General features: G+C 42.3%; 2 protein-coding genes across 2 annotated transcripts; one reads left to right on the top strand and one right to left on the bottom strand.

The window, feature by feature from the left end:
• Positions 1-1763: 1763 nt before the first annotated feature.
• On the top strand, positions 1764-11605 carry LOC5515017 (RNA-binding region-containing protein 3). Its single transcript, XM_001635115.3, has 13 exons — positions 1764-1954; positions 2367-2414; positions 3139-3239; positions 6038-6148; positions 6327-6438; positions 7440-7508; positions 8706-8812; positions 9176-9591; positions 9751-9845; positions 10012-10070; positions 10377-10509; positions 10920-10967; positions 11496-11605. The coding sequence occupies exons 1-12, from the start codon at positions 1814-1816 to the stop codon at positions 10956-10958; spliced, it is 1431 nt and encodes a 476-aa protein (XP_001635165.2). The 5' UTR covers positions 1764-1813; the 3' UTR covers positions 10959-10967; positions 11496-11605.
• LOC5515018 (extracellular calcium-sensing receptor) lies at positions 11525-18050 on the bottom strand. Its single transcript, XM_001635167.3, has 2 exons — positions 17222-18050; positions 11525-14418 (listed from the first exon to the last, which is right to left on the bottom strand). Exons 1-2 carry the CDS (start codon positions 17684-17686, stop codon positions 12340-12342), a joined length of 2544 nt encoding a protein of 847 aa, XP_001635217.1. The 5' UTR covers positions 17687-18050; the 3' UTR covers positions 11525-12339.
• Positions 18051-18471: the final 421 nt, after the last annotated feature.

The following is an 18471-nucleotide window of genomic DNA, read 5'->3' as shown; positions in this document are numbered from 1 at the left end:
AGTAAAAGAAGATAGTTTAGATTTATATATTTAAAGATAGCCATGCTGTTCAATTTTTTTCGCTTTTATGCACCATTGTTTTTTGAAATGTTGATAACAAAGTATCTCTGGGATGGAAAAGAAATATTTAGCGCTTTGAATAATTAGTTGCACATTTTTGTGAATGAATATTATATCCAAGAATTTGATCCTTCTCGACAAAAGGAAGTTATCTGGAGATTTAAAAACAGCCTGAGATGAAATAGTTTCTGATATTTACGTTAAATAGATGGCATAATCGAGAACACCCATCTATAAGCAGGTGAGTTTGCCCTCTTCGTTCACGCGTACCCAATTACAGGTATGATTTCAAGGCTTTTAATCTCAAAGCCCCTCCCCTTTTTGCTACCTGTTTTGACGGTTTCAATTACTGCAATCGTTCATGCTTTTGTATGACTAGCCCTTGAATCGTCTGCTCCATTGTCCATTACTGTATTGCTTTACCATTGTGGTAGTCAGTGAGTCTGATGGATGAATGCTTTTTCTACTTGCGACTTGCTATGATGCACATCAATACAATATACCCAAAGGCTTTATGGAGACGTCAGCCCCCTGCCAGCTGGGAAAGTTAGGCCGCAGGCTACATGAGGATAGTTTCTTTTGCCCATTACGTCGTAATTAAGTAACTTTCGCCTATCAGTTCTTCCCGAGGTCAGACATGGGTATTTCATTTAAAAGTACTCATCGGGTGTCGAACAGACATTTTCATATTAAACTCCGCTTTTTCATGTTTTATCCTTTTCTTTGTAAAGCAGAAGTTGTTAATGCTATCCATAGAATCATAGGAGGGGACGAAAATACATTTGACGTTTACGTATCCATGAGAATCGCATCAAACTTTTTTATAATAATGTCTAATTTTCCGTAGAGCTGGGTCGTTCTAAGAATGTTCTTATAAAAAAGGTTCTTATAAAAAAAGTGTATCGTTTCAAAACGCGCCCTTCAAATAGACGCTTTTTCTCGAATGAGATCTAGGCACGGACACAGACCTATTTACACCTGTTTACATAAACAGGTCAAATGTTTAGAGTTATTCTGTTAATTGGGGCGAAAGTGTTCAGAGCTGTAATCGCGCCTGAGTCCGATGAACAGTAATAAAAGGGTATCGAAAACAACTAACTAGCCTGCGTGGACAAGCCAAACATTACCCCGTATAAAATTCCGTCTTTTTCGGGATAAAGTTCGGCTTTCAACGCAAACTAATAAAAACCCTACCCTCAAAATTCAAAATTTAGATTGACCGAATGAATTTGTCTCTATTCATATGTTTTCTCCAGGATTGTAGTTCCATAAAATCGTCAAAGAAACACGGGCAAGAGATTAGCTTCGAGCTGGCAGGAAGTGGAGGTCAAGGAATTGGCTAGAAAACATTAATTCAGAAAAAGTGAAGGCACTCAATTTTCACAAAGATGCGACCAAATCCAGGTTGCAACCTGATAATGGTTGATGCTATATATGATGCAGAAGAAGCAAATTGGGCTTATCGATCTTCTCCTTGCAAGGAAAGCGATGCACGAGAAAAGAAATTAAAGAGAGCGAGGAAGACAGCTAATCAGACATGAACTAGGATGTAAATGACGAAGAATGAAACGTTTTTTATGCACTGTTTCTATACATTTTGAAGTGGACGTGTTTTTTTTTTATCAAACACAATGATATTTTTATTTTACTTAAGAGACATTACTGATAAGAATGCCCCCGACAACGAAAGGAAATCGATCGCGTTTCATGCGTCCACGGTACTATTTCAGCGGATTCTATTAGAAGTCCCAAGATGGCGGCGGATTCAAGGAAAGACTACTGCAAGCTGTTTGTGCGACATCTCCCGAACGTTCTGTCAAATGCAGATAAAGAGGACTTTTTCAAGCATTTCGGCGCTCGTAGCGTGATATGCATGGGTCGAAGTGGCAAAATGGTAAGTCGATGAACGCGAATTTATGTAGAGTTGTTTTGCCGTCATGCGGTAAGTGTTCTGTGTCTTGCCTAAACATAAAATTCTCAATTAATTTGAATAACCCCCAAAATGTGTTGGAGAGTTTAGTTCTGGCAATGAGTAGACCCACAGACAAAATTAGATGTAAACCTGTCACTCAGATTTATCCCAATTTTGATGTTAAATGGTCATCACAGCTGTTGGATTTATCAATTTGTTGCACTATTTCATCGACTGTAACGCACATATGGTTTCTTAGTGGGCTTAAAGGGCTAACAGGTAAACTTATTGTATGTCTAAAGATTGCCTGTTGTCGTTTCTATGAGATGTTGGGTGTTGTCTGCAGTTGGTGTCAAGTCCACTTTTGTTGAGTTAAGGCACTTTACTTTTACAGCGAGATACAGCATTTGTAGAGTTCCCAGATGATACAACAGCCTCTAAGGTACGTAATGCTGGGCGCTGTATTCTGATTGGAGGGAAACTTGTCGATATTTTAACTAGCCTGATTTATCAGACGGCAAGTGAACGTTTGTTTCACTTCCTGTCCCTTTCCCGTCTGATTACCTTTGTGAGAAACCGTGTTCTGTGATGTCATATGATTTTGTGAGCCTTTGTATCACACTAGCCAATCAGAACTGCCATAAGAAGTTGTTTTGTGAAAGCATAGCTGTTATGGCTTTCTTTTCCTCGAGGAATAAATAAGTAATGTTATTTAAGCTTTCTACATGCTAACACCAAAGCCTGGTTGAATTCTCGTACTGGTAGAACGACGTCCCCAGCTTGTAAGTGACTAGCACATTCTCAGCATATTTCCGTTTCAGCAGAGGTATTATCCTTGCTCTGATTTGTGAAACACAGTTTCTCGCAAAGGTAATCAGATGGGAAAGGGAGAGGAAGTGAAACGAATGATCACGTGCCATCTGATAACTCAGGCTATATCTTAACCTGCCCCTCTCAGCTACTCCTGGGTTCATACCTGATTGCATATAGCGTATCCATGGTGGACAACTAGCACGTGTGCAGTTTGTGAGATAGATTGGGGTATACCTAAACAAAGGCTTTCTGTCCTTTTCCAGATAACTTAATAAGTTAATGCAAGCCTCCCTCTCTCCTGATGCCTAGCCAAAGTAACATGTTATTAAAACTGATGCTCCCTATTTGTACAGGCATTACGTAGGCTTCACCAGCTTGAAATACTTGGTAGTGCCCTTGTGGTGAAGTATGCGACCAAACAACAGGAGCAGACAGCGGCACAGCACTCTAATAGGTAAGGGGACATGTGTACAGCGGCACATCACTCTAATAGGTAAGGGGACAGGTGTACAGCGGCACAGCACTCTAATAGGTAAGGGGACAGGTGTACAGCGGCACAGCACTCTAATAGGTAAGGGGACAGGTGTACAGCGGCACAGCACTCTAATAGGTAAGGGGACAGGTGTACAGCGGCACAGCACTCTAATAGGTAAGGGGACAGGTGTACAGCGGCACATCACTCTAATAGGTAAGGGGACAGGTGTACAGCGGCACATCACTCTAATAGGTAAGGGGACAGGTGTACAGCGGCACAGCACTCTAATAGGTAAGGGGACAAGTGTACAGCGGCACAGCACTCTAATAGGTAAGGGGACAGGTGTACAGCGGCACAGCACTCTAATAGGTAAGGGGACAGGTGTACAGCGGCACATCACTCTAATAGGTAAGGGGACAGGTGTACAGCGGCACATCACTCTAATAGGTAAGGGGACAGGTGTACAGCGGCACTGCACTCTAATAGGTAAGGGGACAGGTGTACAGCGGCACATCACTCTAATAGGTAAGGGGACAGGTGTACCACATCACTCTAATAGGTAAGGGGACAGGTGTACAGCGGCACAGCACTCTAATAGGTAAGGGGACAGGTGTACAGCGGCACAGCACTCTAATAGGTAAGGGGACAGGTGTACAGCGGCACAGCACTCTAATAGGTAAGGGGACAAGTGTACAGCGGCACAGCACTCTAATAGGTAAGGGGACAGGTGTACAGCGGCACAGCACTCTAATAGGTAAGGGGACAGGTGTACAGCGGCACATCACTCTAATAGGTAAGGGGACAGGTGTACAGCGGCACATCACTCTAATAGGTAAGGGGACAGGTGTACAGCAGCACATCACTCTAATAGGTAAGGGGACAGGTGTACAGCGGCACATCACTCTAATAGGTAAGGGGACAGGTGTACAGCGGCACATCACTCTAATAGGTAAGGGGACAGGTGTACAGCGGCACATCACTCTAATAGGTAAGGGGACAAGTGTACAGCGGCACAGCACTCTAATAGGTAAGGGGACAGGTGTACAGCGGCACTGCACTCTAATAGGTAAGGGGACAGGTGTACAGCGACACATCACTCTAATAGGTAAGGGGACAGGTGTACAGCGGCACATCACTCTAATAGGTAAAGGGGACAGGTGTACAGCGGCACATCACTCTAATAGGTAAGGGGACAGGTGTACAGAGGCACATCACTCTAATAGGTAAGGGGACAGGTGTACAGCGGCACATCACTCTAATAGGTAAGGGGACAGGTGTACAGCGGCACAGCACTCTAATAGGTAAGGGGACAGGTGTACAGCGGCACATCACTCTAATAGGTAAGGGGACAGGTGTACAGCGGCACAGCACTCTAATAGGTAAGGGGACAGGTGTACAGCGGCACATCACTCTAATAGGTAAGGGGACAGGTGTACAGCGGCACAGCACTCTAATAGGTAAGGGGACAGGTGTACAGCGGCACATCACTCTAATAGGTAAGGGGACAGGTGTACAGCGGCACATCACTCTAATAGGTAAGGGGACAGGTGTACAGCGGCACATCACTCTAATAGGTAAAGGGACAGGTGTACAGAGGCACATCACTCTAATAGGTAAAGGGACAGGTGTACAGCGGCACAGCACTCTAATAGGTAAAGGGACAGGTGTACAGCGGCACTGCACTCTAATAGGTAAGGGGACAGGTGTACAGCGGCACTGCACTCTAATAGGTAAGGGGACAGGTGTACAGCGGCACTGCACTCTAATAGGTAAGGGGACAAGTGTACAGCGGCACATCACTCTAATAGGTAAGGGGACAGGTATACAGCGGCACATCACTCTAATAGGTAAGGGGACAGGTGTACAGCGGCACTGCACTCTAATAGGTAAGGGGACAGGTGTACAGCGGCACTGCACTCTAATAGGTAAGGGGACAGGTGTACAGCGGCACTGCACTCTAATAGGTAAGGGGACAGGTGTACAGCGGCACATCACTCTAATAGGTAAGGGGACAAGTGTACAGCGGCACTGCACTCTAATAGGTAAGGGGACAGGTGTACAGCGGCACAGCACTCTAATAGGTAAGGGGACAGGTGTATAGCGGCACAGCACTCTAATAGGTAAAGGGACAAGTGTACAGCGGCACTGCACTCTAATAGGTAAGGGGACAAGTGTACCACAGCACTCTAATAGGTAAGGGGACAGGTGTACAGCGGCACTGCACTCTAATAGGTAAGGGGACAGGTGTACAGCGGCACATCACTCTAATAGGTAAGGGGACAAGTGTACAGCGGCACAGCACTCTAATAGATAAGGGGACAGGTGTACAGCGGCACATCACTCTAATAGGTAAGGGGACAGGTGTACAGCGGCACAGCACTCTAATAGGTAAGGGGACAGGTGTACAGAGGCACATCACTCTAATAGGTAAGGGGACAGGTGTAGAGTGGCACATCACTCTAATAGTTAAGGGGACAGGTGTACAGAGGCACATCACTCTAATAGGTAAAGGGACAGGTGTACAGCGGCACAGTGTTGCTTGGTAGTGGTTGCACAGTCACCCATTCCTCCTTCAACTGCCTGCCCTAGTTACCTTCTCCAGCTTTTTCAAATGCAGTACCCCCTCCTGCTTTTTGCTTCCAAAAAGAGTTTCTTTATTCTTGTTAAGACACCAAAATGCTTTACATATTGTTACGATTTACATGTTTTGAACCCCTCCCCCTGAATATCTGTGGGACCTGCCTGATTAATACTGAGTGTTCTTATTTGTTTTACAGAATGTCACCCAAAAAGGAAGCAGCATCAGAAAACAGCAAGGACCAGCAAGACGTGACGTCTGAAATGGACAAGCAGAATAGAATTGAGCATGGAATAGCACCAAAATTGGGGTAAAAATATTTTTGTACCTGAAGCATATGATTTCTAACAAGAAATTGTTTGATTGTGTGCACAGTTGTTCTTGCTTGCATTGGCTTTAGATTTTAATTCATTTGATTTTGTGATACTTCATGGTTGAATTACGTATTCTGATAATATGATTTTGATGCCTCCACCTTCTTCTCCCAGGTTAAAGTATCCTGGTAACCCCCACCTGACATACCTCTATCCGCCACCCACGGCATCCATTCTAACCAACATTGCACACACTCTTGCATGTGTCCCAAAGTTCTATACACAGGTGAGTCTTACAAATGCAGTCTCCAGAAAAGCTGACAATTTTGGGGCTCTGAAATAAAAAATAATTCTAGCAAAGGAGGGCAAGGTAATAAAAATGGAACAAATGAAACACTGGCTGTCTGAATGAAATATGACATTTTGAGCAGGTATGGGAGGCCTTGACTCTGAGCAGGTACAATATGGGTGGCCTTTGCCTCAGAAAATTTTCAATCAGACTGTTCATAATTGGTCATTTAGCAGTTTATTTTGTTTGTTTTTTTAATAATGAAGTCATACCATGTATATATATGGAAATCATACAATGTACCTGCCAAACTGCAATACTGTGTTATCCAATTTTATTATTCGAGTACAAATAAATTGGTTTTCACAAGGAAAGCATGTTTTTAAAAAGATATACAAAATAAGTAAAAAGTCACTAAAAACAACCCTCATAAACAAGCCGACTCTTATCTCCAGACATTTTTGGTTCCACATTTGAATTCTGCTCCTGTCCATCCATTACTTGTCTTGTACAGCAACAACAACTCTGTGAGGATTACTAAACCTTGGCGTTGTCTTACTCTTGAAGATTGCCATGGGCTACAATCTTGAGGCATTGTTGTGCACACAAAAACAACAGTTACTTACATTATTTTTTTTCTTTGCTTTTGTGATCTTTACTGACTTCTTGGTCACGTTGTTTACAGTTCGCCATGGCAACATGTTGAAAGTCAAAATAAAGTGCAGATTATCCTACTCTTTCAGTTGATTGGTGATATATAAGATTCAAAAACTTGTCTTTTGTTTATTTCTATTTTTATTATTTTGCACATTTTTGACCTCTCAAACAAGAAGTGTCATGTATGCTCATCCTGATTTTAAATGTCATTTTCATGTGAGTTCTCAAAGTGTGCATTGTTCATGAGTAAATACAGTAAGTAGATTTCAGTGTCAATTGACTGCTAAAATTGTCATGTGTATATGTGTTATACATTAGTTTCCATTGCATGTTTTTTAAAGGTGTTGCATTTGATGAACAAGATGAATTTGCCAGCTCCATTTGGGGAGGTCACCCCCACCCCGCCCATAGTAAGTGTGATTACTGTACTGTATATCCACTCCCAAGGATGTATATCCACTCTCAAGGATGTATATCCACTCCCAAGGATGTATATCCACTCTCAAGGATGTATATCCACTCTCAAGGATGTATATCCACTCCCAAGGATGTATATCCACTCCCAAGGATGTATATCCACTCTCAAGGATGTATATCCACTCCCAAGGATGTATATCCACTCTCAAGGATGTATATCCACTCTCAAGGATGTATATCCACTCTCAAGGATGTATATCCACTCTCAAGGATGTATATCCACTCTCAAGGATGTATATCCACTCTCAAGGATGTATATCCACTCTCAAGGATGTATATCCACTCTCAAGGATGTATATCCACTCTCAAGGATGTATATCCACTCCCAAGGATGTATATCCACTCTCAAGGATGTATATCCACTCCCAAGGATACTCAGCAATGCTTGGCCAGCTTTTTTCTAGCAATATGTTTGATTACTGTACTGTATATCCACTCCCAAGGATAGTCAGCAATGCTTGGCCAGCTTTTTACTAGCAATCTGCTTGATTACTGTACTGTATATCCACTCTCAAGGATAGTCAGCAATGCTTGGCCAGCTTTTTACTAGCAATATGTTTGATTACTGTACTGTATATCCACTCCCAAGGATAGTCAGCAATGCTTGGCCAGCTTTTTACTAGCAATCTGCTTGATTACTGTACTGTATATCCACTCTCAAGAATAGTCAGCAATGCTTGGCCAGCTTTTTATAAGCAATATGCTTGATTTCTGTACTGTATATCCACTCTCAAGGATAGTCAGCAATGCTTGGCCAGCTTTTTACTAGCAATATGCTTGATCACTGTACTGTATATCCACCCTCAAGGATAGTCAGCAATGCTTGCCAGCTTTTTACTAGCAATATAAAATGTATATCCACTCTCAAGGATAGTCAGCAATGCTTGGCCAGCTTTTTACTAGCAATATAAAATGTATATCCACTCTCAAGGATGTATATCCACTCTCAAGGATAGTCAGCAATGCTTGGCCACCTTTTTACTAGCAATATAAAATCTATTTGAGCAAGCCTTTACAACACTACATGCTTACAATACTACCCCCACTCTTTGTTATATCCAGTATATACTACATGAGCTATCTTCATTGTTATTTTAACCATAAACTACATATGTCTATTTGTTTGTGAGGTTGGTGCAACAGTGGCCCCACCCAGTAATGCAGTCCCAGATGAGGATGTGTACCTTTCCAGTGAAGAGTCAGAGATTGAGAGTGATGAAGAGGAGAAGGAGCGCCGGTAAATGTTAAATGTTCAGTGGTGGCAATGGAGGGAAAGGAAACAAAATCATTATTTGGCAGATTAGCTTTGTAAAAGGGCTGCACTGTTGACAAATCATTTACTCACTACAGCTGCAAGTGAAATCATGAAGAACAATATATAGCTGATAAAATTAAATGTTTATCAAAAAAATTTTGGGACTGTTGATATTTTCAACCATATATCTATTGCATTGTATTGAATTATGAGATCTGTAATTGCACATTAATTGTAGTAGATTACACTTTTTTGTGATTTTTTTAGGTATGATTTTTTTATAGTAGACAATAACAGCGTGAGTGAGATTTTCTAATAAATGTATGTTTTGATTGGCATTTACAGGTTAAAAGAGCAGTCCATGTTTGGCATGCAAGCCAAACCCAAACAGGATCACGCAACAGCACGGAAACGCACAAAACTTCAACCTGCAAAAGTGCCAGAACCTAAGAAACGCAAAGCACCACCAAAGGAATCCCAACCGTTTGAAGAAGCTTTTGAGACATCCCAAGTCCCACAGCGCAAGATTGCTTTCAACCTGACCGATGCAATTACATCTATTTTTGAGGCTGGTCCACCATTTTCCGACACACAGGGTACTCCAGGGGATAGCCAACAGGGCTCTGAAGGGTTTGGTGTGTTTGCTCCTTCCCAAAAGCAACCAGAAGAGAAAGAGGAGGGAGAAGTTGACGAACCACTTCTAGAGACCAACGAGTTTGTCTCTTCAAGGGAGTTAAAGGCAAATAGAATGAGTGAAAAAGGTACTTCTGAGGCTAAACAAACAACTCTATATTAACAGACGCTCTGTGTATCTGTTTAATTTGGTTACCATTGTTGTATTTTTTGTGTGATATCATTGTATATGGCTATCTTATGTTATCTGGACACACTACTAACATTGCTCTTAAACTCCTTTGCAGAAATCAAAGCAATGTCTCAGTTTAAGAACTACTCACCTGGTGACCCGACGAGTAGACTGTACGTCAAGAACCTCTCACGACAGGTTGAGGATAAGGTATTAATCATAAACTTCTTACCTCAGGATATCTTTAACTGACTTGGGCATGTCCCAGGCCAGAGTGATTCCGCACCCCTTATTACCATCTCAAGAATAGCAATACCCAGGGAAGAATATTGTAATACTATCCAGTCAGGTGTTGACTTACAGTTTCTTTTTTCAGGATTTAATGTACGTTTTTGGAAGATATGTGGATTTTAGTGTTGGAGAACAGAAGGACAGGTAGGTGTTGCTCCGCTAATCACAATGTGTCATACAGCCAATCACAGGTACATATACGAATGAAATCCAGCAAACCACAGCGTGTGTACATGAATAAAACTTGCACAGATGATTGTTACTTTAAAGCCATTTTTGCTACCAGGATTCAAGTTGGTCAACCACAATGTGCGCACACAAACATCTTTCAGCATGCACACATTGAACTTAACCAACACAATGTGTGTGTATTGGGTGGCACAGGTTATCATATTTTTTTTTTACTGAAAAGCTGAGTTTAAATGGTGTACTGTTGTCAATTATTGGCAGATTTGACATCCGCTTGATGAAGGAGGGGCGGATGAAAGGTCAAGCGTTCGTGACTTTACCGAGTGAAGAAAAGGCTAAACGAGCTCTACGTGAAGTCCATGGCTACATGTTACATGGAAAACCTATCGTTATTGTATCCTAGAAAATCAAATGTTCAATAATCTTTGTTTAAATGGTCTGGTATGCTAGTCAACAGTGTGGGTAGCTCCTTGGTGGAGTTCAAGTGTGCTGAGGATATGTGTGTATGTTGGTATGCTAGCCGACAATGTGGGCATTTCTCATTGTGCAATGACTTTGAGTGTGTGTAGGCTTATGTGCTATGGGGCTGAGTTGATTGATTAGCGTGGCTAGTTCTAATTTTCAGATTCTTGAAGTGTGTCAAGGGTGTGTATGCTGGTGGTGTCAGTTGCTTTCATCATTTTTTCTCAGTAACTTGCCAAGGATATGTATGTGCAAGGAGGCGGAAGGGGTTGTAGTGTGCCTAGCATTCGCTGAAGAAAGGTTGTTACTTGCATCTGCTTGTTATCCTTGACGTTTAACTAGCAATTCGCTCGGTCAGCCAAAGCAAAGGAGGCCAAGTAGTTAAACCAAGTAAGCACTACAAAAGTTGATTGTTCTTGCTTCTTTTCTTGCCCCCTTTCCTGTATATTTATTGCACCTCATTTCTCCTGCATTCTTCTGGCGTTTGGTCCCCGAGGATTATAAAAATTTTGAGAAATGTCCAATTATTTAGTCATTTTGAGTAATGTAGTTATATGTAGTAATGTAGTAATTTCAGAAGCCCTCTGCTTTGAATTTGTTTGGGGATGAAAAATGCGCCATGTTTTTCTTAACACCAATATATAGGGAGAATTTTATTTTGCCTTCGCATTTTCTTATTACCAAATAAACGGATAATGTATCTAGATACCAAAGCCAACTACTATCCAGACCAGCACAAAATGGGAGCGTTATGGACCGATAATTATTTCCTTTTCTTTCTGGGGAAAGGGCTAGACTTATATGTGTAAGTACATTCTCAAAGCGCGCATAAAGTTAATTAATGTTTTCTGAGTACTCGTTTTGGGTTCCGATCTCGGAGAAAGAAGTAACGGATTTATTCTTTCCTGTTTATTACAGTTATCATCTGCAAGGACACCACACTTAAGTACTAAATGGAAATATATTTTTATTCATATAACAAAGGAAATGTAAATATGTATAAAGCATTAAAGAATTTATTTATAGCATCTGTCGCATTTGGAGAGAGTGTTTGTACTTAAGTGGATAAATTTTACCAATCTGTCGTCAATACTATTTGATATTATTGCTGTTTTACTTGGGATCGAAAGTGCCTTTGTTATGTACGTCTTTGTGTACATAAGGCCTAAAGGTAACCTGTCAATCTGACAACAAACCTAAATAACCCACTCTCTTGCAGAGGTAATTTCAGTACATGAACGCTTATTAGGACAGGATTTATTATAAAGGGGGACTCTACTACTAAGATAACCAAGAAATAACCACTCAATTGGCAGTACGTCATTTGAAGTTTTATCCATAAGTTTTACACATCACCGAAAGACTAACAATAGCTCGCACAGGCCTTTACAGTAAAAGTTCCCATGAAATAAAATAAAGAATTGCACACTAGCCTTTGATAATAAGTATCGTCTATTTCCAGTGACGTAAAAATAATCTGTCCAAACAATTAGGTCCAAGAATTGATCAGTGCTGCATCCCATATACGGAATACGGTTGCCCTGGAAAATCCATGTGTCGAAGCATGACGGTAGAATGTGGATCATGGGTAACGTATAAATAACTCAATCAGGTCTTTGAAAGCCATTTGAACTTTTAAGAGCACAACAAAATGTGCCTTTTTAAGTACTACAGGCTGCTACATGAAGTCTTCAAATCCAGAATTTGAATGCATGGCAGTATAATTTATTAGAGCTCAAGTTCAAATTTTAGAATGGAATTTTCAATTGTTTGAGCTGAAATTAAAACGACCCACTGAAGCTTTCACAAACTCCTCCGTGTTCTTCTCTGGGTATCTGAGAATGACAAAGACTTTGGGTAGAAACATGCATCCAAGTAGACCATATGCCATCACGAGGCCAGTCGCGCACGCCACGATCGTGATGTACGATCCCTCGAGCGCCGAGTCTACCGGGTAATACGCCACCCAGGACAACAACAACACGTACATGGAGAACCCGATGTACCGGGCCTCGTTGAAGTTCTCTGGCAGCTTGCGGGCCTTGAAGGCGTAGAAGGTGCAGAGGAGCGACATGAGGATGAAATAACCGAACATGACGGCTCGTAGTATGCCACCTACAACGGTCCTGTACGGAGAGCACGTGACGAAGATCACGGTCGTGATGATGCGCTTGCGGTGGGGAGCATCAAAGAACAGCCAGCAAACCGCCAGTAAGACTTCCACGCAGTTCAGCACGAGTACCGCGATGAACTGGCGCTTGCGATCCAACACGTATTTCTTGAACCATTCGGGGACGACCGTCTGGAACGCGCGCACGATGCGGTTGGTTTTCAAGAAAAGAATGGAGACGGACAGAGTGCAGGATATATAGCGCCACGGCTGAAGGAGGTAGCAGATGGTATCGGTCGGTAATGCGAGCTGCACGAATGTCATGATGTACAGCATGGAGATTACGAACAGAAGGAAATAACTAAGTTCGCGGTTGGATCCCCGAACTACGGGCGTGTCCTTATGTTTGATGAACACGATCGCGACAAACAGCGTCGCTAAGAGGCCTAGAATGGCCAGCAAGAGGAATAGAACAGCCTCGGTGTCAGACCATCGAATATTGACCAGGGGTCGGTCAATACACTTGGTCCTGTCCTTGATGGACGTCTGCTCCGGCGAACACTCGGTGCAGTTTGACGAGCCGGGGATACTGTTGAAGAAACCATTTGGGCAGACAATGCAAGTCCAGCAACAAGTTGTAGTGTTAATCTGCTTGTAGCCGGCCTTACACTGTTTCTCGCACACGGATACGGGAATGGTGTTTCCCTCCGTGTTCCAGAGGATGGAGTTGTTCTTGATCGTGGGTGCGGCGCTTGCCCCGCGTGCTGACCACTCACCTATTTTCACAATCGCGTAATCTCCTCCTCTTTCCTGGAAGTTGATGAAATCGTAGCGTGCAGTCTCCGGGTCACCAGAAGTCGTGAAGTTCACCAGCCCAGTTTGACCCTGGAAAGAGATCTCTCTCAACTTCTCTGTCACGTCCTTTGGGCTGGCTCGAGACGCGTGTAAACACCCTGATGTCGAATTACACTTGTACAATTCGTGCAAGGACCTGGCTATGGCGTAGACAGCGTCCGTGATGTACGACGTGTAACCATTAGAGACCTTTTGCAACCCAGTATGAGACAATCGCAGGGACTCACTGCAAGGCGAAAGGTGTGACTTCCCATGGACGCTGCTAGTGCAGTTGAACTCCTGCTCCCAGAACTCATCCCACCACGGTATTCTTCCCCGTGTCGTCACCAAGGGTGCAATGTTCTTTAGGTGTTCCTCTAATTCGACGTCCCGGAACTTGTGCGGGACCACGCCCAACGCCCCCCTCAGCACCGCCTCGTGCCTGGCCAGGACGCCAGCATCAACTGTCGACATCGCTTCACTCATCAAAAACGTGCGCCCAAACAGTTCGCGACGCTCCGCTTCGTACAGGAACGCCTTGGCACTTTCATGGTCTGCCCATAGCACCACGACTTTAGTATTTTTTAGGAGTTTGAGTTTCGTGATAATGTGCATAAACTGCCCGTTGTATCCCGTCTCCGTGAAGAACTCTGTAAGCGCGATGCAGAAAGTCTTTCGTCTAAATGAGACCCGCTGCAGTGCGCGCACCCCGTATTGACCGTACGTTGTGTCGAGCGCCAACACGGCGACGTAGGTCCACCCGAAATGCTCGATGATGCTCGCCATGGCCTTGGCCTGCTCCCCGTCGGGGGGTACTGTGCGGAAAAATGCGCCGAAAAAGGGTGAGCTCAGCTCCTCGCTTGTGGCGAACGGACTTATAAGTGGCACGTGGGTTACCTGTGGTGAAAGTAATTCAGAAGGTTAGATGTAGGTTGGCTGTGTCGAGTTAGGAATTGCATAGTGCGCATGCGCTCATGGTGTACCTACAGTGGAACTTGAACTCGGAGGATAAAGTTTTAGCGTAAAAGGAACACGGAAAGGGTGTTTTACTCTCCCCATGGTGTCTAGTGTGCTAATTTTTGCCAAACAAAAAATGTTTTTTTAGCCAATATAAGACAAATTATGGGGAAGAATTTTCAACAGAACCACCACACACAGTAATGTCCTATGCTTTATTTGCTGAATTCAATCGAAAATATCGCAGCAGCTCCCGCAAATCAGCGGATGGAAAAGGCGGGAAATGGATGCTTTCTCATACTTTGTACTTTGCTAGGATGACGAAATGGCGGCTGACGGAGGCACTTTTAACTTGAATTGAAACAGAAGCGTGTGGGAAAATAATACTGTGTGGCCGGTAATCAGCAGATAACATCAATCCTCTGGGGATCGCCGTATAAAAACCACAAGGTTCCGACTAAAACTCATTTCCTTGGGTCTCTTGGAGGTAGTAAAACGTAGCGTGGTATTCCTAGCGGCAAACACACCAGATGATAAAATTTCCAAAATACCTTAGATTTAGGCTAAGTTCAAACGTCGTATTATCCATGAGCCGTATTCAATGCAAATACATACAAATGAATATGAAACAATAATCTCGATTTATTTGCATGCATTTGCATTGAATGCGGCTCATGGATAACACGACGTTTGATTACGCATGAGCCGTACACAACAGCTATTTCAAATATAAGGTTGCACTCGAGCTACGATTCTATCGTGTGACCCTATTTCAAATAGGCGTATAATTTTGAAATTAATTTCTATTAGCTTATGTTTGAATGAATGTTGTCGTAAATTCACCCGTTACAAGCAAGGTCCAAGAAAACGGGAACCGGGACCTTCCATTGTTAGGCCAAGAAACCAAAAATACACCTATTTCTAATGAAGTTACAATCGGAGAATCCTTGTTTCGTAACCCGCAATGCTCCATGGGTACCTAATAAATTACGAAACAAACGCAAATGAAAACATATACAGGTCTGGAAAGCAGTAACATTCTTGTGCCTGTATGTGAACATTCACATGGTTTCAGGTCAGGCATTTATGCGTTACCCATGAACCACTTCGGGCTACGACACATGGATTCTCCCTTCCACTGCACTGCACTTTACTGCACTGCAACCTTGTTTGAAAAAGGTGTATAAGGCCTGATTGGGAAACCATTCTTGCCGGGGAAACCGGTCCAAGACACCCCCCACACCGACTCCCCATTGTTCTAAAGGTATATTGCGTATAGCCCAACTTTTATGGCTGTCAGATGAGATCAGAAAGAGAACGAATGTACGAGAACGTAGACAGATAATCTTTCAACTAAACCTTTACCACATTAAGAGGAAGTTAAAAAGTGGAAACATTTTGAAAGGATGGGGCTAAGGGCAATTAGGGGAAGTACTAGGACACAATATGTATCAATTGACACGCTAAGACCAACATTCCCTGTTGTAAATGGTCAGCCTGTACAGTGCCGTTTTGTTGACTATTTTTCAAAGTATTTTTTAAACCTTCATATAGTGAATCAACAATGGCTCCCTTTTTCATCTTTTTTTTTTATCAGTATAGATCACCAGATAACAGATAATTTCATTTCTTCAAACCCCTTCACGCCATACTCAAAACTAGATTTAGGATCTTGAAGCTCCGCCATATAGTATACTCAGAGATGAAAAGTCCCTCTTCGGGTCGAGTTACCGGGAGTTCCAATTATCGGGATCAGAAATGTTTGATCGATTTGAAAAATGGCAAATGTATAACTAAATATGTTATTTGGATTAGTGTTGCGAAATAGTCTTTAAATGAGTGCAGCAAATCATGATTAAATTCGTTTTTTTAGAATGTCTGTGTTAACAGGGTATAAATTGAAGATAAAACATTTAGGAAAAAAAGGAAGTTCGAGTTATCATTCGGGTTGGTGTTGCTGGAGGTTTTACAGTAGAGGATTGGCATGTTTATATTTCCACCACCCCAAAAATAATAATAAAAAATATGTGATATCGCATGTTTGGATCTTAAAGATATAACTGGATTCTATTCAGATTGCGAGTGTCAAAAAAACATCTTACAATTTGTGTGTTATTTCCTTTTTCTCAGAGACGCTATTTTCACTGTGTGTTATTAATCTTCATAAATTATTTAGTCTTACTCATTAAAAACCTAGCGGCTAAAACACCTTTATTTTTCAAATGACAGCATGTGTCAAACACCAGTTCTCAATACAAGTTTGACAATTTATATCGTCCATCTTAGCGCCACACGCTTTAATCCTTTCCATTTTAATTGTTGTTTGCATTATAAAGTATTTTACAAATAAAAGCAAAGCGTTTTTTTTCAAAGCTGCCATTACTTCAAGCATTAGTTAAGGCATTTTTTTGTAATTACATAGCAACGATAGGACTAGATGCGCTAGAACACACAATCGGCTTGCACACCATAACGCTAAAATATAAGTAAAAAAATACAGCGAAGAAACAATGAAAAACTGCAACTAAATAGCAAAAACAAAGTCCGAGAACCAATTTATTAATCTCTCAAAGTTCCTTACTAAAAATTAAATTCGTTACCAAATATTATACACTCATTAATTCTTAAAATCATCAAGATATTAATTGTTTCATAGTTAAAAAGCTTTTATGGCTTTTAAAAAATTCGCCGAATATATGAATGAGTTGTCCGGTCATTCTGTCGTGTCATAATTAGCACTCACCTGAAGTAGGCTTGATACGAAGGTGGAACTAGATGATCCCATGGTCCCAATAACTGCCAATACCGGCGAACTCACATTCCCCACCCTTGCAGTCTGGACTCCGTGCTCGTGAACCAGCTCATACAACTGGTTGTTGCTAATGATTTCGTGTGCGGTTTGCACAGCCAGTCTCGCTGTATTGCAGTAATCCCATATGTCTATTCCTAGCCTGATGTTGGGTAGAATACTTGGATCGTTGTTGATGTTGCGCACGGAGAATGCAATGGTCTCGACGTAGCCAAGGCCTAAGCCGTGAGAATACAGCGTCGATGAACATGTATCCACCGGTGTTTTTACGTGTACTGGAAGAGTTACCGCAAATGTCACATTACCTGGTATTTGGAATCTATTTTGCGCTTGCGATACGAAAGAGAGTGAGTGCAAAGTCAAGAACGCAACGAGAACGACCATTACGGAATTCCACATCGCGTTATAAGGTATACTTCAAGAAAGTCAGCAATTTTAAATCCCTGTCGAATTCGCCTGGACGCACGCCGAGACAGCCTAGATGTGTGTAGCAGGTGATGCAAGCTTGACTGTTATAGCTGTCTCTACGTATGACACTTCAATAGTTGTCCTTTTGAGTGGGAGAAAAGCGCCCGATTGTAGATGAATGGCTTGTAGAGAGACAGGTGAATCAACAACCCACTAACGTTACACAGGAAGATGTCACATACTTCAAAGCCTCTATGCAGTTAGAGGTTATTAGTGATAAAAACCCGACTTCCTTTCTCATATTTTGCGCCTGTAAACGTGCTGCACGCTGCGAACATTTTAAGAGAATATTAACAGAAATAAATAAGGGGCAGATCTAATGAGCCTCGCACCTACGTCACCGCGAGGGCGGTCCTTGGCATATTTTAGACACCGAGCGATGGAATGACATGGCGCTTGTGTCCAATTCTTCAAAACTCGTGCCGATTAGATCGGAAGAGACAGAGAGAATTTACCATTCGCTCTCGAGCAAACGTTAAAGCAAACACCGTCGTTAATCGAGCACTAAATGATGGCTTCTGGTGGGTTTAATATCGTGGAGTGTAAGCAAAAGCCACATGCATGTGCGAACTGCTGCGTTTAAGCAGCTTGACTAAAGTACCGACGCCTTTCAGACTGAAATTATTAAGAAGCGTTTCAGAGGACGCGATCAACATGTAATTTGCAATAACAGTCCTAAAATCGATAAGCATCGCAGTTATCTAAACAAAAGTAAT

The sequence above is a fragment of the Nematostella vectensis genome, chromosome 6 (assembly GCF_932526225.1).
Source record: "Nematostella vectensis chromosome 6, jaNemVect1.1, whole genome shotgun sequence".
NCBI lineage: Eukaryota > Metazoa > Cnidaria > Anthozoa > Actiniaria > Edwardsiidae > Nematostella > Nematostella vectensis.
The sequence above is the reverse complement of the archived record's forward strand: the minus strand, read 5'-3'. Positions and strand labels throughout refer to the sequence as shown.